Here is a 27796-nt window from a genome sequence, read left to right as displayed (position 1 = left end):
GCTGAAATCGCGCACGGCAATCTGCTCCCTGCGAGCGCGCCGCGCGAGTGGACGGGGGTGGGTGCGCGGGCGGGAGGGAGGCAGGGAGCACCGCAAATTATCCGTCCGCCCGACCGCCCGCCCGGCCGCCGTTGTTGAATGGCCAATTCTCTACTTGGAAATTAAGCTATGGCCTAAACTAACCTAGCATAACGTCGCCGGCACGACCGGTACATCCGTCGGACGAGTGTTTGCACGCCCGCTTCGGCGTGCACTTCCTCTACCGCCGTCGTTTGTACCGGCATTTGGTTGTTGGTACGATGCGCGGCGAAAGTCGAAACCCCCAAGTTCACCCATTGGTTCGTGTCGGCTTGTTTAATTCTTCTCCGTATACCTTTGTCTGTTTTATTAAATTAGTTTTTGGGGTAATGGGGTAATAAGATAATCGGTAGCGGGGTATTGCTTGAGTAAAAGTGTGCATCATGGTTGATTAAACGTTCATGTAACCGTTCGGCGCAAATAGATGCGAGAACCTCAGACATTCACTGGTCCGTTATAAAACTGATTAAAGCGATCAATTATTGCTATTGTGTGTCCGCTCCGCGAGGAGATATCCGGGAATTCATTCTTCGGTTCACACATGGAGGCGCTTGTTTCCTCTCACGCGAGAGCCGTTAATTTAGCCGCGTTAATCGGCCGGCAGAGAGCGAGAGAGAAAGAGAAAGAGAGAGAGAGAGAGAGAGGAGGAGAAAGAGTAGGAGAGAGAGAGTCGTTGCGGTAAAATCCCCCATGATAAGCGCGGAGCGATAATGAGCAATTTTCATTTTGGATTTCCAGCATCGTTCTTTCCTCCGAATCGCGCTGCTCGCTGACACGTAAGGAGAACGCGTGCTCGTTTTGCTTCGTTCCTGGCGATGTTTTATTCGCGCGGAATTTAACCGACGCGTTTGACACGCTCGTAATAATGGTCGCCGTCGAGGCTTCGCTCGCTCGCTCGTAATGCACCGGGCGACCGCCGCCCGTGGTCCATTGAAAATTGCATTGTAATCAATGCGTCGTAGATCCTGGAACGTGACGTCGCGCTCAACCGGCAGCTTTGCACCCGACACACACACACACACACACACACACGTATGTGTATGTGTACAGCGGTGGGTACACTTTCTTTTCGTCCTCGTCGCGCCGCGCTACATCTCTTTTCCTTCTCTCTTTTTATTTCATTTTTTTGTTCTTTGTCCCCGGGTTCGAAACACGCCTCGGAGATTAGGATAAATGCTCCTGGAGCGGCGACGGGCCCGCGCAGTTTACGCGCCTCGTAAATCGAACGATAAATTGATCGCTCGCCATCGTAAAGCTCCGTTCACACACGCGTCCATGTCGCGCCAGCGCGCGCGCGCGCGTCGATGGAACGAGAACGCACGGTCCCCGCGAGATACAGGACGGTTAATAGCGAGCACTTTTTTCAACGCTATTTCTCGAGGGAGAGAAACTTAAGTGGCGCAGTCGACGAGCGAGTATTTCGACTCGCGGTCTCGAATGGAAAACGTTATCAGGAGTATATCTCTTAATTTATACGGAGTGGAATCTCTATTATCCGGAGTCGAGAGACGAGGTATCCGGATAATGAAATGATAAGGTTTTCAAGATTGAGAGATTAAGAAAGGTCTATTTATTGTATAATATCTTGTGCATGCAATCCCAAAGTTGCATCAATAATTTAGCATTCTTTTTCTGTTGTTATGCCTCTGGTCTGATGAATGTCGGATTAAGCAGAGAGCAAAGTTGTTATTGCACCTGTTGATTACATATTCCAAACCAAGTATTATGCGCACATTAAATAATATTATCTACAGAAATATGGAAATAAAAATCAACGGTTTGGTCCACAGGAACGGAGCTGCTGCACGACGTGTATCGCTTTAACGACACGCACAGAAGCTATCACGACGGCAGATCGAGGAAAGTGCCGCGGATGTACGTCAGAAACTTGAACGAGAGCCTTGCAAAGTCGTGCCGGCGCGGTTTTACGAATTAATCGAGGATCGAGGAGTGTTCGCGCGTACGCAACGTCAACCGCGTGATGATTCGCGTTGTGCTGTGAGCGTTGTGCCGCAAGAGGATCGATCCGGGAACTGCGATCGTCGTCAAATGGAGGCTCTGCCGATGGATCACGAGGATACGGCAGCCAGAACCGAGTCCGCATGGTGAAATGAACGTGTGCGAGGTGTACCACGGACGCTGCAGCGATTTCTAAAAAGCAGACTTGCCCAAGACTAAGATGTACCCCGCGCCGGCGAGACATCCCGCCGCTCCCGTAAGTACTCATGTGTACTCTGTACCTTCACTTTTCTCCAGCGGAGAAGAAATCGATGGTACAGTTCGTGGCATGCAAGCTTCAACGTATCTAAACACGGGAAAACGTGTTTAATGGAATAAAGCGTGCGATATCTGATACGTATTGATTGTAAAGATTAGATGAATCTAAAATAGTCTAAGTAAGTGGCAATTTAGTGTTGCCCGAATTCCAGTTGAAAATTTCGATGCATATTTATATTATGCAGATTATATAATAATAAATCAACGCGGTAATTAGTTCATTATAGGGTGTACGCGCGACGAATTTCCCGTAGCGGTACCATTGCGTCTCTTCACTTACGCTGTTACCCTCAACATTTTTACTTAGCGTTACCCATTGTAACGAGCGTCAAAGGGTAATGTGGTGTAATTACCGCTCGACGCGAGAGAGGCGAAAGAGCACGTGGGAGTCGAGTCGACCGTTCTCGCACTTCGCGTTACTAATTCGAAGAATGTTTGATTGTTCTCCGTGCACGTCCCTTCGCCATCACCATCGCCACCATCATCACTACCACCACCATCACTACCATCTCCGCTCGTGCCGCTCTTTTTATCGTCATAATTTCACGCGTCGCACAAGCTCAAAGTCCCTTACGACGAAACGAGACCACCGGCGAATTTACCGACACAGAGGAAGAGGGGGCGAGAAACGAGGGAGACAGTGTAAGAGAGAGAAAGAGAAATGGAAACGGACCAGAAAAGAGAAAGAGAGAGAAAGGGGCGGCCATTAGAAATTGTCAGGATTATTTATAGAGCCCCGCAAGTCAACGTACAACAATTGCCGTTCATAGAACCAGCCAATGGACGATATGTGGGCACCACTCGTTTGCTTATTGACGCTGATGTGGCGCCCGCCGCTCCGCTCGAGGGGCACAAAGTGTCTCGATCGTTTCTTCACGAGTACACTCGACAGACGCGGCGGAACGCATGTCGCTCTCTCTCTCTCTCTTTCTCTCCGTATCGCGTGAAACGACCGATAATTATCGGCGGCGACTGACTTTAGGACCACGTGAGCGATCTCGGAGAGGAGGACGGCGCGGAACTTGCAACAGACTTGCAGCCGCAAGCTTCTCCGCGCGCAGCGACGCAAGCTTCACTAGCCTTCGCGGCGACGATGACGATGACGCGTGACGCCGCTTTTAACATCGCGCGAAACGAACGCCGGTAATTATCGCCGTGACTAACAGAGCGACGTAATTGACCTGGACGGAATTGCGAAAGTCAAGTGCGGTTACGCGTTGGATGATTTCTCGTCGCGAGTATCCTGGCGATACACGCACACGCTAGCACGATACCGAAGATCAGGCTGACAATTATCGCGATTTAGATTGAAAGATAAAGCTGAGCGTCGTTATTTAACAGGAAACCGGTCGCGGCCCCATCGCGTGCCGCTAAAGAAATTTAAGCTAGCCTCGCATTACGGTAAGTACAGCGTCTCCCGCTTCCGTCATTGACGCGGTTCCAAAGGGGCGTCTTTCCGCCGGTAACAGCGTGTCATTAGCGTTACTTTAATGGAAATGAGTGGAAATTAACCGTCATCAGGGCCGTGATATAGATCCCGCGTAATAATGCCGCGAAGAAGACGGTGACACTCTCCGCCATTAATAGCGGACGCGTAATCGTGCGTAATCGTACATCGTATATCGATCGCGATATATGATCGACTGTTCGTACATGCTCATCTGACTGTTATTTATTTTACACGCATCTCCGCGAAAAATCCAGCCAACGGACGCTCGAGATGACGCTCCGTGTCTCATTACTATACGACGTTACACTGTACAAAGCAAATCCGTCATAAACGAATGACTTGACGCAAGTAACGTCATTTATATGCAAACGCCGCATTTCGCGTAATTATTGTCTCGTTTAGACAACTCCGATATATCATCGGTGTCACGAAAGATTGCAGGTATCATTTAAAGCGTGACGCGGAGAATGAATGGCAAGAGAGTAGGCAATTTTTCCTCGAATCAATGATATTGTTTTAAAAAGATATTCTTTTTATACATAGATTCTTCATGCAATTGTAAAAACAATCTCTTAAATCGTAAAAACAAATCTCTTTTTAGCACTTTTTCGCGCGTTTCGTGAATGCACAGCTGATTGCCAGTGTCACGATGATTGCTAGAGAAGTCTTAGGTGCTGGAAAACGATCCCTCCTAGTCTCTTTACTTTATTCGCCCACCGAATAAACGAGGGCACGCCGACGAATGTCGCGCTCGTAATTCTGTAACTCGATCCCTCGCGAAGGGGGATAATAAAAGGCGAAACAGTTATTCGCAGGAGTCGTCCGTTGTTTTAAGGCGCGGGGGTCGAGCGATGCTTCCGCAGATCGGGTCTGCAAAACCGTGAAAAACGAAAGAACGAGAGAAAGAGAATCGGGGAACACTTCAGGGTAGAAAGGTTGGAGGGGAAGAGAGTATTGGAAAAAAGACCAGGGGAATAGCTCCCGCAATTTCCCGCCGTGATAAGTAGAAAAGGATGGAGAATTGCTTACTTCGCGACAATATATTTATCTGCATTTTGATAACGATCGCAACAAATTCATAATAAAGAAAATTAACAATTTCTTTTTCTATTACGTGCATCAGTCATGTGCATCTTTTTGCAGTCCATTCAATTTTCGTCTGACAATAATGACTTTTACTGTCGCGAAAAGATAATCCCCTCGCACCACCGCTTCCGCTTACGCTCTTTGATTCAAACTCGCATCAGCTGTCACTCGCGCGAGCGTGCTCGAGGCCGTCTCGATCGTCTCACGTCTATCTTCGTCGCGAGGGATGGAAGGGAAAGATGTCGTAGCGATTGATTGCGATGGGCACAAACTACGAATGTACCCCCGCACTGGCGTGTCTCTCCGCTTCCCGTTCTCGTCTTTGATTAATAGTTACCTCTCCTCGTGTCGCGACCGCGCGTCGGAAGTTAAAGCGGAGGGAGCGGAGAGGAGGAATGCCGGCGAACGAGTGCGCCTCGCGGCGTCGTCTCCGGCACGGCGATATAGTTTGCGCAAATGTAGGAAGTAATATCACGGGGGGCAACGAGAGTCTCGCGAGCGCTCTTTGCAAAATGCGCCTGGCTGAGCACGCGAGAGAGCCAAGAGAAAGAGAGAGAGAGAGAAATGGAGAGAGCTGCATGGCGCGGGACAAAGGGACGCCGCTTTGTTCCGCTGTCTCTTTCTTCTCCACCCCCTTTGCTCTCGCTCTCCTCTCCTCTCCTCTCCCCGGCCCTCTTGTCCAACCCGCCGCGCTCGCCATCGCTCGCCTTCCCGCGCCCTTTCGTGCCCGGCTCGTCGTATCGTTTCGTGCTCCAGATTCCGTGGGATGCTACGCGCATCGCCCCTCACGGGGGGAGATACCCTCCTTCTCTCACTGCACTGGATGTCATATAAAAAAATGTTGGCGTTTATTGCTCCATCGACTTGATCGGTGTACAGAGAAGAGTGCGATTTTAAGATTGTCGCTTCCACATCGCGAATCTTTCGTCGATTCGGTGGGCATCAAGGGTACATGGATCGCATTATATATGAATATGTGTGCGCGTTGAAAATCCGAACAGATGTCCGAGAGGAACGGGTGAAACGAATGGAAAAACGAAGCTTCCGCGACACGTCGTAGTCTTACTAGCGTTACCGAGACTCGTTCGCGTGAATCCGAAACGAAGCGCACGATGCAGACGTGGACGGTGGATTTTTTAATGGTCAGCAGAGCGAACGAGTTGCATGCAAGATTGGTTTTGTGAATGTCCGCTGTAACGGGAAAATATCGAAGGAGGGAATATTCGGCAGGAGAAAGAATTAACTGAAAAAAATTACTCGGATACGACGCGGTCCCCGAATATTGTTTGGAGGGACTCTCTGCATTCGCGCACCGATTGAGGAATTACGTTGTAATTGGCCGAATAAAAAATTGGGATTGCCGCATGAAAATGATCTGGCCGTCGGTCGGTCGGTCGCGAGCTTTTTCCGCGTATCGGAGGACGGAAAAAAATTTGCCGATGACAATCGCTAATCAAATCGTTCGGCGACTAATTGTTCGCCGAATGGCTCGTCCGAATTGGTACGAGGAGCGAAAATTGAAAATGTTCGCCGGAGGCTTCGTTCAGCTTCGAAAGAGAGGCAAGTCGGGCTAGACGGAACCATTCGCAGCAACAAATTGCGCGGGCGGAATAAAAAAGGGCGTGAAGCCTAAGGAAATCTCGCTTGCGAGAATTCCACGATCGCAAAACTTAATGAAGTTAATTCGAAGCGGATTGTGTAGCTCGTAATCAAGTAACGTGATTAAAAATACCACTTGCCTCGACGTCGTGAAATTACCTTTCGCTTCTTGTTAACGCTTCCGCTTTATTGTTAACGTCAGGTCTTGATCAGGTCATAAACGGTATTTTAAACAAACGTACACACGTTCGATCTTACTTGGCAGAATTTCAGAGAGCACGCGAGCGTAGAAAAAGGAATATATTCTCGTTTTCGTATCAACTCGCGCGATTTATGTAACAAGCTCGTACCGGCGTTGAAAACCCTCTGGAAACCCCCGAGCGTCGGTCCTGCTCGGCGTTTTACTTCCTCTCTCGAAATAATGGAAACGCTCCAAAGTTTTTACGGTAGTTCTCGCCTGTTCCTTGTCGCGCCGCACGAACGCACCGAAAATCTTCTTGACTCTTGACGGTGCCAGGTCATAATATTCGGCCCTTGCGTGTATACCTGCAGCAAAGTGTAGAAAAGGCATCGGGTCGATTTCAAGGTGTTTCCCGAACTGTCGTAAAACGCTAACTCCCAGCCACGTTTGTGGGATATTCGCTATTTAATTTTGTTCGTCAACTTTACCCGAGTATTACGAGGAGCTTTATCCGCGACGTATTTGTCGTTTGTACGTGGTCGCATTTTCGAACAGCTATTACGTTCGGCTTGATTCCTTTTGCACGAAAAGCCATTCAATTAGAATGATTAAAATCATTTGAGGAATTTCGATGAATTAAATTGCGACATTAATGCACCGAACTCTCTCCCTCTCTCTCTCTCTTTTGCTCTCTCTTCCTTTCTCTTCTTTTTACGTTCGAGGTGGGCTGCCGCGACTAAAAACGATTCGCCGTCCGATGAAAAGTGCCCGGAGTGATTAATCGTGGGGATTAATTAATAGCGGGGTAAAGGCAAGAAACGATGCGCGGTTTCCCCTGATTAATTCGTCACGCGGGCGCGCGCGGGATTTCGCGAAATCGCAATCAGACGAATGGTCCTTTTCACCATGGCGGATGATGGACTATGATACATCGAAAGGGACTGTTCATCTCCGTTCTCTATCCCATTGTTTGACCCCCGCCGTAAATACACGTTATATCGCTGACGCCCGGCTGGAGAGTAACTACTTCCCTGGGCTCCTCGAACACGATTGCACGATCTCTCCCATCTGGCGCGTCGATTTTCTACTTTACGTTTTACAAGCAAGGCCTGCCTCGGCATTTCGTGCCGCTTCTTGCACATCAGCTGGATCGTGAGTCGACGAATCGCCTAATTAACTGAAATCTCACATTGCGTTGCCTACGTTATTTTTCGTTGTTACCGAGTAGAAATTATCTTTGTCAAGAATTAACCGGTTAATTCACAATACGCATAATTATATCGTAACTGAGAATTTATATCTGAAGCTTACACGTTTTCGCATGGTACGCGTTGTTAGTGAGTATAATAAACATATCGTGTTAACAGTTGCGCGTTCGTGTCGGTGGTTTACAGTTGCAAACGCGGAAACCGGCCGAAAACTAATTACTCATTTCCCTCCACGTATTTGGAGGAGATACTTGGCGCGTTTAAGATTAAAGGGAGCTCGCAAACAAGAGAAAGAGAGAAAGCGAGAGAGAGAGAGAGGGGGGGAGGGAAGAAACAGGCAAGCCGTTCGAGTCTCGTAATTGGTGAGTTTTAGCGGCATAATTCCTATCCATCCGCAGGGGCGTATCGCCCCGGCCTATGGCTTTTTAAGCGTCGGTCCACGGTGTCCATTGGGGTAGTCGAGTCCGCTTTCCACCACGTACATCCGCGCACGCACACACCCTTCTCTTTCTCGTTGTGTATACGGGGGTGCGGGCTTTACTCGGCTGTTGGGATCCGTTAGGCTCCGGAGTTTGAGGGTAAGAACGGTATGACAAGCATTTGATGAGGGGACCAACGCCGCCCACTGAAATCCCAAGCGGTTCTCATTCACGTTCCCGGAAATTACCCTACTGAACGTTACCGGATGCGCCCTTGTGTTTAACGTATAAAATGTCAAGCTCGCCGAGACATAAAAGATGTCTCTCACTCGCACAACATTTTAATTAAACAGCTTTGCGTTGGTCAATCGTACGATTACCGGGATCATGCTGAGAAATTGCAAAAAGTGAACCTCGCGAGAAGTAAATTTAACTTTTTACTACCTTTTCTTAGTGCTCATCTATTCTTTCTTAATTGCAGATTTGTGTAATTGCAAACATTCCAGCTAATGTTTACAGCAGAGATGAGAAGCCACGAAAGATCACGTCGATCGTGTCGGAGTAAAAATAACCGAGTAAGATCAGCAGGTATTAGAAAGATGTGGAACACTGCAAGGAATGGCAATCGATAGTGAATTAACTCTCGCAGGCGCGTTATCGTAACGCGAGCGGCGCGTCCAAGGTGGCCACGTTATCGTCGCCGGGTCTTTTTATTGCTTGGCTTTTATTGTTCCCCCGCATGAGGTAGTGGTGAAGGTGGAGGAGGAGGAGACGGAAGTGGGCGTCGCGCGCGCGTTTGAAACGTGTCTTTGGTCCCCGAGAGCAAGATTGATCACCACTGTCGACTGTGTCGGAGATGGTCGCAACACTCTTGCCGCACACCAGGGGGGAGGGGAGGGAGTCACCGAGTGTCCCCAACGTGAGAGTGGCTCTCAGATGCTGTTTTCTCTATCTCTGTCTCTCCATCTCTATCTCTCTTTCCTTTCGACCAGCAGCGGCGTTAACTCCTCGACGTGCCCCGCGCCTGAGATTGGGAAACCCTGGCGGGATCTTGTTCAACATTTACATTTACATTTACATGTCGAACGGGGATCGACCCTCGGCCAGCCTCGTTAAAGGACGAGCGTGCGAGAGGGAGAGAGAGAGAGACAGAGAAAGGGAGAGACCGAGAGAGATAAGCATCCGGGACGAAGGGTACAGAAACACGTAGACGCGCAGAATGACTATCACTGCCGGCGCACTCGCACGTCGAATCGTCGTCGTATATCGCGAATCATGCCGATCGATCGAAAGAACGGCCATACGGCTGTGTATCGGAATGCTAGCGGCTGCCTCATAGCGGTTTCAATTAGCCGGAAATTTCGTTAGCTGCTTATTCGATCAGGTAGTCGCTGTAGGGTGAACGGTCAATCGGTAATTAACCGCTCGAATCGCAAACTTTGACTTTATACATTGTAGTATCGGCCGGTGGCGGCGCGGGGGAGAACAGAGGCATTATTAGCAGAGCTATATCGCGCCTTTACAACGAGACGCAAATAACGAGAAGCGTAAAGTCATTCTGGTTGGTCATTTGCGATATAGCAACGTGTGTGTATGAATATGTGCGCGACCTCGCAATAGCGCAATCAATTATTAGCGAATTAAGAAATTCAATGAGCTCGCGAGATCCAGCTTTGGAATGAAAAACTGACGCTCGCGAGTGACCAGACGCAGAAGTAATATATCGTATTTGCGTGTTCAATCAGGTCCCCCGCATGACGTTGATCGAGCGTGTTGCGGGGAAAGAGAGGAGGATCTCTCTCTCGCTTCGCATCGTGATGACCGCGCGTTGTCCAGGAAAAGCGCCCGACGTGATCGATAAGCGAAATCCTTCGAGGAACCTTCCGCCTTCACCTTGATCGCGATTTCTCGCTTCCTCGCGAAGCGCAGATAGCAATAACGGGCGGGCAACTACCGCGCGGCTCTACCCCATCGATTCGCGCCGGGTATAACATGTACTCGCCCGAGTCCCGAGAGTTTGTGTACTCGCAAACTTAATTCGAAACCACACGCTCGGGGAACAAGAATTCGCTTCGCCGATTACGTCATCCTTCATCTCTGAAAATTCTCTCTCTTGCCTCTTTTTCTTTTTATTTAATTATTCAACCACCAAATTCGCGTTTTCCTCATTCTGCTAGACACACAGACCGTATGTAACGCACAGTCGATAACCGGCCGCGCGTCTCCTCGTTCTTTCTCCCTTACTCTATGGGAAGTCAGTACGTCAAAACGGCGAACTCGGGGAAACATTTCCTCCGTGGAATCTTGGAGTTTTTCGCGTGTGACATCGTCAGGAGAGCCTCGAGAGACGGAGCGGCCGATCATTTCCGCGCGAGGGTTTGAGAAAACGAACAGGTGATACGCGTCCCGGTGCTTTCACATGGGTAAAACGATTATCGTTCTCACGACGAGCGGCGTATAAGACCGGGCAGAGGGAAAGGTCGTGATGCGCGCGAGGGTCTGGCTGGCGAGCGAGAGAACGAACCAACCTACCCCCTCCTGGGTTGCGGTGGTGGTGCGACGGTCTCGACGGGACGAAGGGCTGCACAGGGAACGGAGGAGAGAGGCGCACGCGGCGGAGAAAACGAGAGAAAGGCCGACTTCCTTGTAGACTATAAACGGTTCACCCCTCGCGTGACGAAGGCATTTACCAAAGGCGGTATCGTCCACGTGGAGAAGGACGATCGAAGCCACTCTCTGGTGGCCCCCGCTGGCACAAGCGAGTTCTTAACCACCCCGTCAGATGGCCACTCTCCGAAGGATCGTCGATCTTCCCTAACGTAGCCCTAAGATAGCAAGCCGTGTCTTCGTCTCTTGCATCGTGCTTCTGTCTTCATTCCATCATTTATTTATTGCTCGCTAAAAAACGCTCGTCGCCGAGCGTGCTTAAATAAAGTGCCCATCCATCTGCTTGGTCCGCGATCTGCGCTGGACGTCCAGCTGGAGCGAATTTTATTGCCCGAGGCATTGTCCCGCGCACCCCGAGACTCGGCCTCGCGAGATCGATCGCACTCTCGCGACGAGCGAGCGAGAGTCATCCTCAAGCGACGCGGACGATCCTCCGGAATCCCTGGCGAGAGTCTCCGGTAAATCACGTGTCTATAAATATTCCGTATTGCGTTGCCAAATATTTCGTCGCCGGAATTCATCCCCGACTCGCGAGCTCATGAATTATTTAACTGACGACAGTGTTCCGTCGACGAGACGGTTCAGGCTCGGATCGCCGAGGATTCCTCGAGGAAGCCGCGATTTCTCGCACCAATTTTTATTCCCGTTATTCACGTTTCTTCTTCTCCCGTCTCTCTCTCTCTTTTCTGTCTTCATTCGAGCGCTTCTTTCAACAAGCGTTCTTTCACGTGGCGGACAAGTCTTGCTTCAGAGTCGCTGCGCAAGTTGGGGCGGTCGAAGAAGCGGCGAAAACCCTCGGGGGTGACGTTCATTGTGCCGTACAATGGCACGTGTGTTTGAAACGTGCGCGAAATACGCACCTGTGTGCACACGCATACGCACGTATACACGCCGCGCACGGTACCGAAAGCGACACATCCCTCAGGTGGATCACGCGCGCTCCGGAGCTCGCCTTGGACCTCGCCTCCGCCTTCGGCTCATTGTGCCGGGCATGGTGCGGCACGGAACGTCTAGCCTATAATAAGCATACCGGTGTATACATACAGGCCGACGGGGAGCCCTAATGTCCATGCCGAGCGTGCACGTATCCGCGAGCGGGTAAACGCGAGCCAACGTCGCTGCGACGTTGCGAACGTGAGACCGTGAGGGGCGTGAGGGTGTGCGGTGCGGAGGAATGAACCGGTGTTGCGACCTGGGGTGTCCCAGAATCGTCGAGTAACTCTGCGGACACTATAGGGACGAGCTGGAAAGGCAAAAGGCTCCTCTTGCTCCGAATTCCACCTTTACTCTTCTTCCGCAACGCGAGAACTTATATAAGCTGAGCGTCGAGCGTATTACGTAGGGATCTCGGTCCGCGCTTGGTGCACCAGATCTGCTCTCGTAATTAAACTTAAGATGATCCTCGCGATGAACGGTGCCATTTTCCCTTTCACGACGCCGATAACCGACCCAATTAGCGCGAGCGTTCGATTGTCGAGGAGTCACCGATATCGGGACAGGATATTACAGAGAGCGGCTTTGTTCCTTCTCTTTCTCTCCCTCTCTCCCTCCCCCCTCTCTCTGTCTCTCTCGCGGGCGATTTCTCGTTCTGCTCGCTACTCATTATCGTGACGGAAGATCGGCGACCTTATTCAAAGCGCACGCTTCCGCGCGCGCCAAGAATTTTACCACGTGTTCTCGTTCCACACCCTACCGAACCCCCCCGTGTGTCCCTTCTGTTGGTTCGCCCCTTCGGTTCACCCCTGCGCTCGCTCGTCCCGTTCCTGCCCTCTCCTTCTGGCGGCGACGGGCATTTGTTAGCGCTCTTACTAGCGCGCCGACGTTGATCGAGCACGCGTACGCCCTTAACGCGCTCCGAAAGCTCTACCGTACCCTTCCTAAAGGGATTTTACGTAGCTCATATGAGCGCCCGAATGAGAGTTCGCTCATCGGTCTCGTCTATAGCAGTTTCTTCTTCGTCGGTTGATCGAATGATTCGAATAAAGTTGATCTTCTGTCGTTTTCTTCTCTGCTGCTGAAATTTAATATAAATGTAAAAGCGTCAGTATCAAAAGCACTCAGCATTCGAGACAAAGTGTGAGATATTTAAACACTGTCGATATCCTAAGCATCTTTGCCGCTATCGTGAGTAGTCTCGCGCAATCCCGTTAGTGTACGCAGAATCGTTCGCACGAGGATCGTGATTCTATTAATTAAGCAACGCTGATTATGCGAAATGAACCGCCTGCACTAGTAATAATATCGAACGCGCTTAGTCGCTCCGTTTCAGGGTGAGCGCGATTAATCGCGATCTCTGCATTTCGCGGAGCGATTACCCAGCCGGTCTATTCTCCGTCGAGAGGGGCTAATAAGTCCGCTTCCAACCCCTCTTCCCGTGGCTCTCGACATGCGGAGGATCAATCGGTCGACCATAGAAAAAAATTTATCGTGTATAAGCGCGCTTTTTACTCGACTTTTTTCGCTCGCCGAACGATTCGTCCGTGAGAGCGCGAAAAGCTGACGATTAATTTTCTCAGGAAGAACAATTTCCCTCGAAAAAAAAACTACTCGAATTGCAAAAGTATTATAGATCAAAATTAACATACCCCATCTTTTTCCATTGAGCCGAAATGACTTGCAAAACTTCATCAGTCAGAAACGAGATTAGGGTCGTAGCTTTTTTTTATTCCACTTTTTCAACCGATCAAATCAGATTGATCCGGATCAAATCCAGATTGATGCTGCAGCCTAGAAGCACTCTTTCCCCGATGTCCTCTAATTATACGTTTCGTACTTGGCGGTCATTCACGCGCGGCCGGTATCTCTCTCCTCTCGAGTCGACCGATCGGAACCTTAATTACGTTATGACAGCGGCGGCGTGGTTGACGTATGAAATGATTACGCCGCTTCGCCGTCTCTCATGAAAGATATGTGTATGTGTACGCGTGTGTACGTATTATGCACCCGCGCGGGGCTTTTCTCTGCAAGGGGGGCCTTTCTGTGCGCTGTTAGAAGCGCGAGAACAAACTAGTCGTTTCCTCGCGGACTCGCTCGCCTCAGACGGCTGCCCCCCGATTTTTTCCTGCCTCCCCTGTCGGATACAATATCTGCTTTTTGCGCCATAACGAACGATTACTTCTCGCCCATCCCATTCTCGTCATCTCGCGCCCCGATATTTCAGTTCTCCGCTCGGCTTTGAACGGCCGTTTATGCGCGTAATCGGCAGATCCGCGCGTACCCCGACGATGATGCTGATGATGTCCCGGCCTCATTATTTGTGCAGGATGCGTCGTCGCGCGCGCGTGTGTGTATATACACGTGGCACACAAGCCCTTCCCTCGGTCCTCCCCCCTTCCCCGTTTCTCGCATGCATGAGTTTCGTCGTCGCTCGTCGTTGTTGAACGTGCCGATGTTTATTCAACTGCAGCTGCGTCAGCGTGCCCAGGCGTCTGACTTGGAGCTACATCGTGGCGTTCGGACTGCGTTACTTCCATCAGCGAAGAAGTAGGCTTCAAATAATGCACGAGAGTAACGTGAATTCTTCTGTATTCCGTGCCAGCACCAGTCTCGCGCTAGGTGTTCTCGAAATTGCCGAAATATCAAGTGGAGAACTTGGTTTGAGACTTTTGGTCCTAAAGTGACAGGAAACGCAGGCTGCAACTCGAAAGCCGAATCCAGTTGTGACAATATTCACCGAACGAGCGAAGCGAGCTATGTGGCGGACAAAATAATTTCTGTGTACGGTTACAAAGAGGGCGATCGCGGAGAAATTGAAGGGAGAATTTTCAAAGGACAGGAGGGGATCATTCCGCGTAGCGAAGGGTTCATCACAGATATTCGAGCGCAGGCCAATAGGCTGTAAAACGCGATGCACAAAGATTCATAGTGGAGGATCACGCGCGCTCTTGTTTTCGACGTATTTACCACTAAAGGGACAGAGCGGGATGGGTGTGGAGGGAGGGAACGATTTATGTCCGATGCGTGTCTGCCGCTCGTGGAAGCGCGCCTTAAGAGGTACCCCGCTTACGTCACCCTGCGATCTTTGGGGCCCCGTCGTAGCCGGAGCCCTCTCCGAAGACCTATTACCTTATTTACGATTCGCACGGCCATTATCTCTCAGCAACAAAGTGAACCAGCCGGTTTTTCGATACTATCCGCGCGTGTGTAGCCGCGCCGGTGTGAAAGAAAAAGGGGAGGAAGGGGGGACGACCGCTCTCGGGCACAAAAGACACGCACGACACACCGTGGCGCAGTTCTGCGGTCTTGGCCACGTCGTCGGACAACGGGAGGGAAAAGGGGGAGAAAGGGCAAAGCTTTTGTCTTCCTCTTTTAATAATATGCGTGTCCCAACGTGGAAGACACGTGGTGACCCTGAAGTAGCTGCAGACTTAACTTAAGCTATTCGATATTGTCACCGTGTCGATACGTTGGAATATTATTTCTGCATACTGATCTCGGTTCCATCGGTTTTGGTCGCCGAGCAGCGAATAATGACGTAAGCTTTACGTTTTACGCTGTTGCGATGGGATCGATCAAACGCGTCGCTTGCATTTTTACGATGCATATTTCTCGTTCATAAAAATTCGTAAAAATAGCAATTTCGACAGCGCAAATAAGTTCGGCGAATAATGACCTGGTTGACGAAGGCAGAAGGCAGTCGCTAATTTCGGAGCACGCGATTTAAGTTCCCGCCCAAGTATTTATAAATCGGCATTTACGTCAGGCGCGTGCTACTGCATGCCAGTGATCGATCCTCTTCGTTTTCCGCAAACGTTTTCATATATTTTTCATCATTGTATGTATCATCGACGGACAAGTACCGGCAACGATAAAAACAATTAATAATCAGCGCGATATTAATTTTTGGACGCAACATGAAAATTTTGGGCACGGTTTTATCATCCGCGATCCATCATTCACAGTTCGCAGAAGAATACCTGCCGAATCTAATGAACGCAAACAGCCATTTTTATTGAAAAATTGCTGCAGTTGCAGCGAGATGTTTGCGACGATAGAAACATCGCAATGGAAATATTTGCATGGGAACGAACGTTGGCGTTCGTCAAATCGCGGGGGCACGGCACGTTAATTAATTTCTACCGATGGATCGCCGTGCACGCTGCTGTTACGGCCGAGCGAGAGCGAGAGAAAGAGACACAGAGAGGAAGGGAGAGAAATAGAGAGAGGAAGAGAGAGAGAACGAGTTACGATGGAAACGAATTTGTCGTTGGCCGCGATGCGACACGATGCGCCGCGCCGCGCCGCAGCGCAACAACCTGTTCGATGACTTTTCCGTTTGATGATTGCAACAAGTGAGGCCCACCGCTGTGCTCTCACCCGCGCTCTCCCAAACCATTTTACCACCGACAGCCACTCCCCATTTCGCATTCAACAAGTGGCCAAATCATTCAGCGCGGGGCCGTGATCCCGCGAAAAATCGGAATTTTCGTGCGCGCCGTCACTCGGCCGGATCATCGATCGTTTCATCGGGAAACGAGATGAGGCCGAGGCTCTTCACGGCCGACAGTGAGACGCGGAACCTGAGACTCTCGGACCTCCGTGCCCCGTGCTTCGTGCCCTCTGCGGTGAGATCGTTAACGTCGCTCGGATCGTCGAGGAAAAGGATTCCTTTCCTACGTGATTCGCTTTCGTCGCGGCCGACTCGATTCCATTCGACTCGAAAATCCACACGAATCCCCCGCGTAACGTGTAACGACGGGTATTCGACGGCCTGCTTTTAAGAGGTGCGTCCGTTCGAAGTGCGATTGACGCCCTTTCACCGCAACGTAATCATTACTGTCATCAGAAAGCGCCGATTCCTTTCCCCGTAATTTCAGCCCGCGCGTCAGGTACCACTGATGGTGTGTGTATTATGTACCCACGGAATCTTTCTCTCTCTCTCTCTTTTCTTCCTTGCTCTCTCTTTCTCTCTCTCTATTCGAGCGCTCCGAAGAGCGCTCGTGGACTTGAGCGAACCTCATGGTATCTGGTGGAATGGGTCTCATTAAGGACGCCTTCACAGCCCTTCATCCTTGGCTCTTCAGGCCCGCGCCTTCACCTCCCCCTTCTCGTCCCCGTCCCTCCCGCGCACCCGCTCGAGACGTTCGTCTTTTATACCTGGCTGCCCCTTGCTCGCATTTCTGGGCTCGGTCCTGTGCGTTTGCGTGCGCCTTATGTGCCCGAAGGCCATTCGACGCTGTTGGTTCCTTGTCATCTTCGACTTTAGCCACATCGCGGCTTAAAGGCGTTTCCAAAGGTAGCCGACGAGACGAGAAACTCCTGCGCGCTTTTTGGCCGACAGCTCGCCGCAACTATTTCTCGCTCCCTCAGCCGTGGATGCCCGTGCGTACAGCTCGGGGAACCGAGAACTTTGTAGACTCGAGGAGTTTCCTCTCGAATTTTATGGACTTGAGAAATTAATCGATTGACCGCCTCGCTGTTAAATGCTTTTATATGACAGCGTTCTTTTAAATGAATACTAAGGTATCTAATCGCGGAGTATCACGCCAAGTAAAGAGAAAATATTATTTTCAAGCATACCAACGGAACGCGCTGCGTTGCTGAAGGTTAATCTATGCGGAAAACCGACTACGCATACGTAATTTCACTCTTTCACCGCGAAAACCGGCGGTTTTTCCAAAAAACGAATCCGTGTTGCGGATGATTGAAACTTTGTTCAATCTAAAAAGATGGAATTCATTCTACATCCAAGCGTGGACGTGCTCGCTCCGTCTGCTGATTAATGGCGGCCGGATTCCGCACGTGGTGGACGCTCCCGCTGGCCCCGCAGCTAGAAAGATTAAGCACAATGCCAGCAAGCAAGCAAGCAAGCAAAGTGACGGGAGTCCGCTCGTCGCGCGATGCGGATGCGGCTTATTCGTCGCGAGTGCGTTTTGCGCACGGCTTTAACGCCCACGTGCTCATATCCTGTATCGCGCGCGCGTCCGCATTGTCGTGTATACAACAACAGCTAATCGAATCCCTCGTTTTGTCCTCCGCCCCCTCTCACACCCTCACGGTTTATTGCAGGGTGGCGGCGGTAGCGGCGGGGCTGCGGGCGGACTGAAATTCACGGTGGCGGACACTTGCGAGAGGATCAAAGAGGAATTCAATTTCATCCAGCAGCAGTACCACTCGTGAGTATCTCTCTTTCTTTCGTCGCTTGTGCTCGTGTCCTCTTTGTTCCCGCGCTCCTCCTTGTCATTCTCCTTGCATCTCCACTTCCTCCTCCTCGTCTCTATTCTCCGTTACTCTTCCGCAGCTTTTTCTCCATTCGCCTCGTGCCGTGCTGGGCGCTCCAACGAGTTTTCGCGATTACTTCAAGACGACGCTTTTCCTCTCCACCTGCATTTCCCGTCCGTTTTTCCGCGAGCATCCGATGATGCCGCGATTACCGATCGATGCATGGTACACGCGTTTCTTTCCCATTTTCCAAAGAGACCTCGCTCCGCTCCGCGCGTTTCCTTGCATTCGTATTTAGTACGTGTTCCCTGCTGCTCTTGAGCGACTTTACAAGATTTCCTTTTTTTGTTTCTTGTCGTAATTTGACGTTGAACCGAGTGTACCCAACCGCATGTGATTCTTCACTTTTTCAGGCTGAAGCTCGAGTGCGAGAAGCTGGCCAGTGAGAAGACCGAGATGCAGAGGCACTACGTTATGGTAAGGCACTTTGTAAGTTTCTTTTTGTGTCTCTCCTTTCTTTCATCGCATCTCGTGTCTCTTTCTTTGTGGAGACGGAGCCGAAAAAACGCGGACAATTTATTTCTGTAATTGTGAGAATGTCGGCGATTCTCGTAGCCATGCTTCTCCGTTTCTCTGCAATTCTACGCGTAAAAATGCACCAGCAAACACACCGCGCAAAGTGTGAACATCCGAAACTCCATCGTGCCGACGATGGGCAAGAGAGAGCGTTGCTTTTCTTGCGGCGGACATTTAAGCTGACGTTTCTCACGACTTCTCGTACGGTTTCTCGCGTCAAGTTAAAAATTCAACCGAAATTCGATTATCGGCCTCGCGTGCATCGCGCAGGAGAAAACTCTCGAGGAAGGAGTTGTTGCCGACTTTGGCGTTCTTATTGGCACGCGAGAACGACACGCTAGGTACACGGTATTTATCGATAACGCAAGCACGAGGGTGGAACCGGAATATTTTATATTATATATAAACGAGAAAATTGTGCCGGAGCTCTCGCTCCCCTCCGCCCCTCTCTCTCTTCGATAAAAACGATCGATATTATTCTCGCTTCGTATTGCCGGCTCCGCTTCGATTTAGTTCCATCAGCGCGAAGGCAATTAGTCCAGCCGACCGTACTAATCGTATCGTCATCGGTAAGGCGCTTAACTTGGACTTACCTATATTAAAGTGCAGTACTAACGTGGTCCCAAGTACTCGCCACAGCTATCCGTTTCGTGGCTCTCCCTTAATCTCCGCCTCGTAGGCGACCGGATGTTATTGTCGTCACGTCATTATAGATTTTTTTCTCTACGAGGAGAATTACGTAATCTGCATGGAGGAATTGCCGAAGATTTCGTGATCGTCGAGGCATTTGTTAATTTCGGCACGAAACCGTGCAACGATACTTGGATTTCTCCTTTTGCCGTTATCCGAGAAACGTTAGCCTTAAAATGAATCCATACGCGCTACTTAACATTTTGAGCGACGGTAATCGATCTCTAAATCGGATCGTGTTGCTTGTACCGGGAAATTCGGTCTCGGGCCTCGTTTCAAAGGCGATATACTAGACGCGGCGCGTTGATACCGGAAATTGAATGCTCCGAATGAAATATTGCGCCGCCCGTTTCGTCGCAAACGATTGCCTGTTGCAAAAAGTCACGTAGTTGCGCCGCGATCGAGCGCTTTCTTAAAATGCGCGTGCGAGTTGTACGGAAAAAAAATACCGCTGGCAAATTAAATTGCAAAATTGATGCATAATGCATAACATTTCTGTAATTGTTCTCACACGGAATTGTTCGGCTTTCCGTTCCGAGAAGTTCCCATTCCCGCGAGAGTTCTCGGAGAATTGCGCGAAAATTTTCGAGCGTTCCGCAACGGCGTTCTTCGTCTTCCGCGGCAAATCAAACAAACGAGAGACACGGTAACTGGACCGAAAATGGAAATAAAAATCAAGGCGGAGCTTCCTCGCTTTTGTCCCGATGCGGATTCAGCGCTGCACGAGAATGCGCTCTTGCGGACACGGGAAGCTACGCGTTTCTGCAAACCGCTTTCGAGATACGGAAAGCGAACGGCGCGGATTTGAGGGTCAATGACCCCTTTATGCTCAATCGTAGACGCAAATTTCAGTGGAACTAAAGGCATGTTTGCTCGGTTGATTTTCAAAATTTCAGGAACGCCCGTGAAGCTCGAAAATTGAAACCAGTATAATTTCAGCGAGCTTAATTCCCGATGGGAAATAGCAAAAGTGCATCTCGTGCTACGTTTACGTTATCACGATCGAACGTGGATATCGTTGTAAGTTATTATGAAAGTTTACAGAAAGTTTACAAGCAATGCCAACATTTCTAATTTCTGTCATGGCTAATACGGCTTATTTTCGTAATTCGTTCTGCTTGCGTTGATACTTGACGGGATATTCGACTATTGCTCTGATCGAGTCGCGATCCATGGATGTATCGTTATAAACTGTGCAGTCTCCTTTATTTTTTAATTCTCGAGGTAATGGTCGGAACGTCGTAAAGTACCGCGACGCAGGTGGGTCGGATTTGTGCGCTTAACGCGTTCGTAAGAAATGCAAATCCGCACGTAGCGCGGATCTCGTGGAAGTTCCGCACGCTCGTGAATCGCGGCCGTTTCGCGCGAGCTCCGTTTATTACAGGCGCGTTTAAAACACGCGGGTTAAAATGCACTCCGGATAATCAAGCGCGCTCGACAGATCGATGTCGTCGTCGTCGCTGCGACGCGCCGGCATCCTTGGATTCCATGCTTCTACACCACTGCCTGCTGTACGGCCGATCGTAATTGTCGCGAACTATACTGTCTCTGTAAACTGCTACACCGATGTGACACCGTGCAAGCAACCAAGCAGCAAGCTGGGCTGAGTGGAAGGGAGTCGGGGGTGCTAGAGGGAGTGGATAAGGGGGGTGGGAGGTGACAGAGGGGTTGATGGGGGTTGGGAGTTGAGCCGGTAATCGATATCTCCAAAGTAAACGAAGAGAGAGATAGAGAGAAGGGGGTGGCAGCAGCAGCACCAGCAGGAGGAGGAGGCGGGGGAGGAGGAGCAGGGTGCAGTTGGAGGAAGGGGGACGATAGAAGTAGCGGGGAAGAGAGGAGCACAAGGCTCGTTGAGAGAAAAGGGAGCGAGGAAGCGATAGGGACAGATCGGGAGGAAGAGAGAGAAACCGCGACCCCGCGGGGCGGCAAGGACCGGCGGCAGGAGGGTGCAGCAGGCGGCAGGAGAATTACAGAGACAGAGAGAGAAATTGATGTCGAGGGTTTGTCAACCACCGACAAGTATTATATACGTGCAAGCAAACGGAGACGCGGCGGGCGGCGGGGTGTTGGTGCGCGCGGGGCCAACACACAGCACGTACACCACGCTAACGCCACCGTGTCTCTGATATTCTAATTCCACCCTCGTGTATTCCGACCGCGCCACCTCCTCATCCTCCTCCACCTTCTCCTCCTCTCTCTGCGTCCGTTTCCCTCGCCGTCACCGCCACCACCGACGTCGCCGTCGCCGTCGCCGCCGCCACCGCTGCCACGCGCGCGCAACTTCATCCTTCGCGATTTTCATTAGGGTAACGCGCCGCGTAAATCCGCGCGCCGCTTCAATTTTTGCCTCCGCCACCCTGCCGGGCGGGAGGACGGAAGGACGGAAGGGCGGAGGGATGCCTGCCGTTGCTCTCCAGGTGTTGTCTCTCTTCTTGCCCGCGCTTTCTTTCTCCCTCGCTTCACCGCTTTGTCCGTCCCGTCCTATGGATCATCGCCTTCCTACGTCGTTACACGATATCTTCGTCCCTTCATACTTTGCCTCCGTGGTCCCTTCCTCCTCCTTCTCCCCTTGTCGAGATCCCCGTCGACCACGTTGCGCCTCCGGGGGTTGAATGAATACTCTTCTGCCTGCTTTATTGATAGATTTATTTATATAGCTGATTTATTTGTTTATTTACCGAGATTCGCGCGTGCTGGATTATGCAGACACGGTTAATGTTTGCATTGGGGTCAAAATTTACGCAGATAAATTTAGTGCATTTGTGCCTCAAAAAGAAAAAAATGGTACGAAACTTGGATATTTAAAATGTATAAACTTTGGCGGCTGTAACAATTTTATCCTTCCTGTGAATTTTTATCCTCATTTGCCATTTGCGCTTTCTTTATTCGTAGTCCGTATTTTTGTCCGGGCGAGTTTAACGTGTATATTTTCGGGGCACGATATCCCGTACGAATGTAATGAAAAATACAGTAGGATGAACGATTTCACCAAAGTTACCTTGTTTTCCCGAATAACTTTGCGATTCATCTTTTATCAAGATGTTTGTTCAGCGTCTTGATTTATTTGCCCCGAAATTCTTTTACTCGAGAAACGAAAAAAATTTATGGCACCGTAAAGGTTGTCGCTCTCGATCGCGGTATCAGTTCGGATGACAATAAGCAATCACCGCTCGCGAATGTCGGACGTGTTCCAATTATCATTTGTTCGTCTCCGTGGCACTCGTAAAATTTCGTGTCTCTTTCTGCTCGATCGCTCGCGGAGTCTTCATATTTTTATCGCGACAGGTTGCGGCGCATCGTCGGCGAATTAATTCTCCGAAGTGCAGCTAGAACGAGGTGGTCGCCGAGCGTCACCCCATCATCCCCTCCGTACTTTGCAGAATGGCGAGGAGAACGGGGAGGATGGAGGGTTTAGTGCGCGTTCCGTATCGTCGAAAACAGACGGAGCGTACGGAAAACTCTGAATCCCCGGGCCGCCGGAAAATTAATTTGATTTCCGATACGCGAGCGTAATGATCGAGCGCGGGAAAGGGAGAAAAAGAAAATTTGACGTTATGGATGAGGGACGAAAAAAGAGATGGGGTCACGAGGGGGGATGTGGGGCGAAAAAAACCTTATCGAAAACGGGCCCGGGGCCGTCGCAGCGCGCATCTCCGGCGCTCTAGCTCTCCACCAACGAGAAGACTTTCCAATTATCTATGTTTTTTCTCCGCCACGTTTTTTCGCGCTGCAACAAATTAAACGTAACCCACATCCCTGGGGCACGCTTCTCGATTACTCTTTGTTTTCCTCCTGTTTCCACGGTTCGCCGTTTGCTTTCCACCCCATCGCGAGCGTACGTACGCGCGCGCGCTCGCGAGCGGGCGAGCGGATGGGCGCCCGCGAGTATGCCTGGCAGATTGCATTTCTAGTCCCGTGCATACTACGTTGTCCTTTCGTCGAAAAAAATTTTTTCCCCACCAACACTCGCGCAAAATTTCACGTCGTGACGTTTCAACCGTGATGACGGATGTTCGGTTGGCGGGGCGGAGATTGTTTTTTTACGCGTAGAGAATATCTTTTTACAATGCTCGGAGTCGAGATGAAACGTTACGTGCGGATCCTTGTTTCGCGTTTTACATTAACACTCTTGCGAACATTATTTCAATGAAATAATATTGTAATGCTTTGCGGAGAGATGTTAAATAAATTTGTACTTCTCGCTCCATTGCAAACTGAAATTACATGAGAAAAGAATTTCTTTGCGCTCTTTCTACTTCTTTCGGTAGTATCCATTTCACTTGTCCCCATTGTACAAGTTCCATTTTACGGTTACCATTTCGAATACACGAGAAACGCGGTCGTCAGGACGGTAGGAAGGGAAGAAAAGTTTCGCGGACGTATCGCTTCGCGCGAGATTCGCACTGGTTTATTAATTATCCGTTAATTATCCGCGGGCGCGATGCGTAAATTTCCGCGAGGCGAGTCAAGAGAGCGGACGGAAGCGAAAAAGTAAAAACGGGACGAATGGGAGAGGGGAGGCGAGAGAGCGAGAGGCCGAATCGGAGTGCGGTGCAACCAGAAAGGAGTGCGCGAGACGGGGAGGAGGAGAGGGACGGAGGGTGGCTAAAGGGACGAAACGAGGGAAAATGTCGAGAGAGCGTCGAGCGAGGTCGTCCGATCACCCTATCAAAGGCTCGCTACTAAAAGATCCATATCGAGTAACCGGAGGGGGTGAAATTATCGGTACAACTCCTATTATTGGGTTCCGAGGCACGTGAAAATAGAAAATGAGAGGCGGCCAGATGAGATCGATAGCCCGCGGAACTTTTACCATCGCCGAGAGGGAGTTTTCTCGTTATTTGATTACCGACTTACGCCGATATCTTTCCTCCGGCCGTTCTCCAAGTCAAACTCGCGCGAAAGGGGAGTCCTCGTCGCGAATGAACGTTGACACGTTTCTGCTGAGGTATCTCGATTCGATCGATTCCACTCGATTTGATCGAAATTCTGTTTCATAATCACCACATTTCGAGTATAATAATCGTTCAAACGTCACGATTACACATACACGAGTGACACGACTGAAATTTTTCTTGAAACGTGCTTCATTTCCACGCGCATGAAAGAGGGGATACGTTACGATACCACCCCGAGTTCCTGACAGCTAAATTACTATCGCGCTGCTTAGCGGCAGTGGGCGCGCAGCTGGTTTTTCGAGGTCGATGGGAGGGTTTCGAGGAAGAACGAATTATTGAGTCACCGTGTTTGTTACGCGATTCGATCGCGTCGGCTTGAGGCAAGGAGGCGCGCCGGGATCGTTTTGCAAGGAGGAAGCCTTCGCGCAAGGCTTGCTCCAAGTTCACCGGGCGTAGTTATCGACTGCATTATTAAGTCGGTATATTTCCGTGGCTGATGCTATCGATCTCCGAGTCGAAGTATCTCTCGGCTAGTCTGGCGTGTGTATTGCCTTCTCATTTCTCTCTCTCTCTCTCTCTGTCTTTCTCTCTCACTCGTCTTCCCTTTCCTCCTCGGTCCTTCTCACCCCGGCAAACCGCCACCCCCCAAAGCCATTCGTCTCCGAACGAGAGCGGCTGAAGGCGGACAAGCGCGGCGCTAAGCGACAGCCACTAACCGATTTACGATCGCGCAGGCGTATCCACCCCGTTGCATCGTACGCTCGGATGCAGTTTATCGAGACGTATGTATGTATGTATGTATGTATGTACGCGCCGGATCGAACAGCGACCGCCACGGCCTTTCTCGGTCCCATCCTCGCCCGCAGAAATTCGCCCACGAGAATGCCGACGGCGCGAGAAGATCGCGCCGGCCGTTCCGGCCGGCTCCGAGCGATTCGATGCCTCTCGAGAATTCCGCGCCTCGGTACACGAAGCTATTCTAAGTCCGGCGGAAAGAGGAGGAGGAGAAAAAAAATTCTATTTCGAGAGAGCTGTCGGCATTAAATTTTCCTCGCCGAAACAGGGAAGAGTGATACGTTGCGGATGCACCTGCGAAATTCCCGGCAATTTTCAGTTCTTACGTTGTTTCGTAACCCGTAGTCGTGGTAACGCACTTTCCAGCGAGACTTTGCTATTCAGCTGCGGCTGATCAATTTATGATCGCGTTCGCGTACATCATGTACATTGCATGTGATCGTCAAGCCGATTTGCGAGGTTCGCGAACTCGTTCGTGAGATCCTCTGTCTCTCTCTCTCTCCATTTTATGATATTCCGTACCGTTCGATATTTTAATTGTGTATTTATACGTGAATGCGGGCGACGATCGACCGTCACTGAAAATTGTGTCTCTTTCTGTTGCAGTACTACGAGATGTCGTACGGTCTCAACGTCGAAATGCACAAACAGGTAAGTTTATCGCGGCAGCACAATTTCCGAAATAATAATTAATACACGACTGCCGTATTGTATAATTAACACATGTAATTAATATTAATAATTAATAATAACCACAAAGTGGTCCAGCTACCAACTACCATTCGCTAATAGAGAACAAATTAAACGAGATAATTCGCGTCGCGTGGTCCGGCGAATTAATCGACAAGAATATCATACCTTTCGAATTGCAATCATAAAAAATCGCGTTTCAGCTGAATCGCGATTTATGATCCTTGCGCAGTCGTGCACGAAGTTAATCAAGATCACATTCCGCGACACTGCGGATCCAAGTGATCCCTCGTTAATTGCCAACTGGGGAGAGTATGTCACTGGATCGTGTCCGAACCGGTCGCGGCCGCAGACGAGGGGGCGGGCTAGGGAGTCGTCGCAGGACGGTCCGTTTAGGCCGGGAAATCGTGTAATTTCGGCTAATCAGGGGAAACAGCGGCACGAGCACCGCTCTGCTCTCCCCTTCTGTCAGCAATTTTCTTAAAAGCGACCGCGCGTGGGAGCCCCTCGTCGTCCACGCTCAAAAGTGGGGCTCCCGAACACCAAACAACCCTCCTGCCGCCCCGGTACAACGAGCTGATATTCATTAGCATTAGCGGCCGATCATTTCTCACCCTCATACCCTGAGGCGGCGCTTAATGGGCCGAGGGCCGAAGCAAGGGCGCGGGGAGACGGGTGGGATACCTCCTCCGGGGTAGTTATGGGGCGCCGAGATCATCGCGGAATTGTTTCCAGCGAATAATGCACGAGCAATCGGGACGTCCCTTAAAAACCGGCGCTATTTTAATCGCAGATGCCGGCTGTAAGCAGATTCGTTGTGTTGGTTAAAATTAACGGCAGAGCAAGATTATTGCAGCTGATTTATTAACAACGGAAATCGGAAACGTCCATGTGATGTCCCAGATTCGATCAGCCGAGAATTATAATTAAATTGGCCATCCCGCGCAAAGGTGACGTTGTGACATTAAATGAAAATAAATCGCTTTCTTCGTAACTGGAACACTAACATGTCTTTCCAAACTCTTGATTAAAAAATAAAGAAATTTCCAAATACGTTACTTTTTCGGGAAAACACAAATGAACGTTCTTCGCGTCGGTGCGAGCGATGAGGTTTTCAAAAGGACTGCTTTCGTCTGTCCGTATCGTCGAATAATAATATTCAGATGTTAGTGAAAAACAGAAAAGTGAGGCCACTCGGCATCGTCAGGAAATCAAGTCAGAACATTGCGACCGCACAATTTGCAGCGAGGATAATGTAACACGGCGGATTCGCTTCTCTGACGCTAATTGGAAGAGAAATGAAAAGTTATTGGTTCTTCGCGAGTCTCTAATTAACCGTGATAATATCGCGCCGATGCTCGTGGCTCGTGGACGCGCGATTAAATCTCTTTGCCGGCTTATTTACATTAATTGCCATCTTTCAGCCGTAGTGGAACGGAATGATCGTGCGGTACATAAAATCAGATGATGTGACATCTTGAGGAATATTATGACTCAATGGATTCTTGAAGGGAGTTCGTTGCATCATAAAAATGAAATGGCAATTTGGTTCTTGTTCTACTAACAACGTACAATTATAACTTAAATTGCACAGGAATTATAAAAACGTTAAATTGTGATAATTTCCGTCAACACTTAACACAATACACAATGTTTGATAATTATGCTCGTGGTCCAAAAATTACATAATCTACCGAAATTGAAAATTTAAGCTCAAGTTGCTCAATGGACTTGTCGTCGAGAATTAAAAAGGGCTTGTGGGTTTTGTACACACAATTACGGGATTACGCTTTATTGCTCGCCGATCTCATTCCTCTTATTCACTGTCAGCGATTTAATGGACACCCCAAGAACATTACTTCCGTCCCCGAGATGCCGCGCGTTGCGTCACAGTCTCTCCCCTCGGCCAGCAAAAAAATAAATAAATCAAGCTCCCTTTAGTCGGTCCCCGCCACTTAGCTGGCTTTCGAATCGCGGTTTTCTCGCTCCTTTTCAATTTGAGCCCGCGAATGAAAACAATC

At 50.0% G+C, this 27796-nt stretch overlaps 1 protein-coding gene and 1 long non-coding RNA gene across 7 annotated transcripts in view; one reads left to right on the top strand and one right to left on the bottom strand.

The window, feature by feature from the left end:
* The window catches only part of LOC105274469 (protein groucho), a 58701-nt gene that overhangs the window by 4411 nt on the left and 26494 nt on the right, over positions 1–27796 (top strand). For 4 of the 6 annotated variants that reach the window (XM_026973744.1, XM_026973745.1, XM_026973743.1 and 1 more), the window contains exons 2-5: positions 1869–2293; positions 17974–18080; positions 18540–18615; positions 25692–25736. In XM_026973744.1, coding sequence (XP_026829545.1) covers positions 2258–2293; positions 17974–18080; positions 18540–18615; positions 25692–25736 — 264 coding nt within the window. In that variant the 5' untranslated portion in view covers positions 1869–2257. The remainder of the gene's footprint in view (positions 1–1868; positions 2294–17973; positions 18081–18539; positions 18616–25691; positions 25737–27796) is intronic. The other 2 variants (XM_026973748.1, XM_026973747.1) reach the window with 1 other exon arrangement.
* On the bottom strand, positions 6662–21033 carry LOC105274468. The gene is made up of 2 exons (XR_893081.3): positions 19296–21033; positions 6662–7036 (listed from the first exon to the last, which is right to left on the bottom strand). It is a non-coding gene; the product is annotated as an uncharacterized LOC105274468 (long non-coding RNA).

Source organism: Ooceraea biroi, chromosome 11 (genome assembly GCF_003672135.1).
Source record: "Ooceraea biroi isolate clonal line C1 chromosome 11, Obir_v5.4, whole genome shotgun sequence".
Lineage (NCBI taxonomy): Eukaryota > Metazoa > Arthropoda > Insecta > Hymenoptera > Formicidae > Ooceraea > Ooceraea biroi.
The sequence above is the reverse complement of the archived record's forward strand: the minus strand, read 5'-3'. Positions and strand labels throughout refer to the sequence as shown.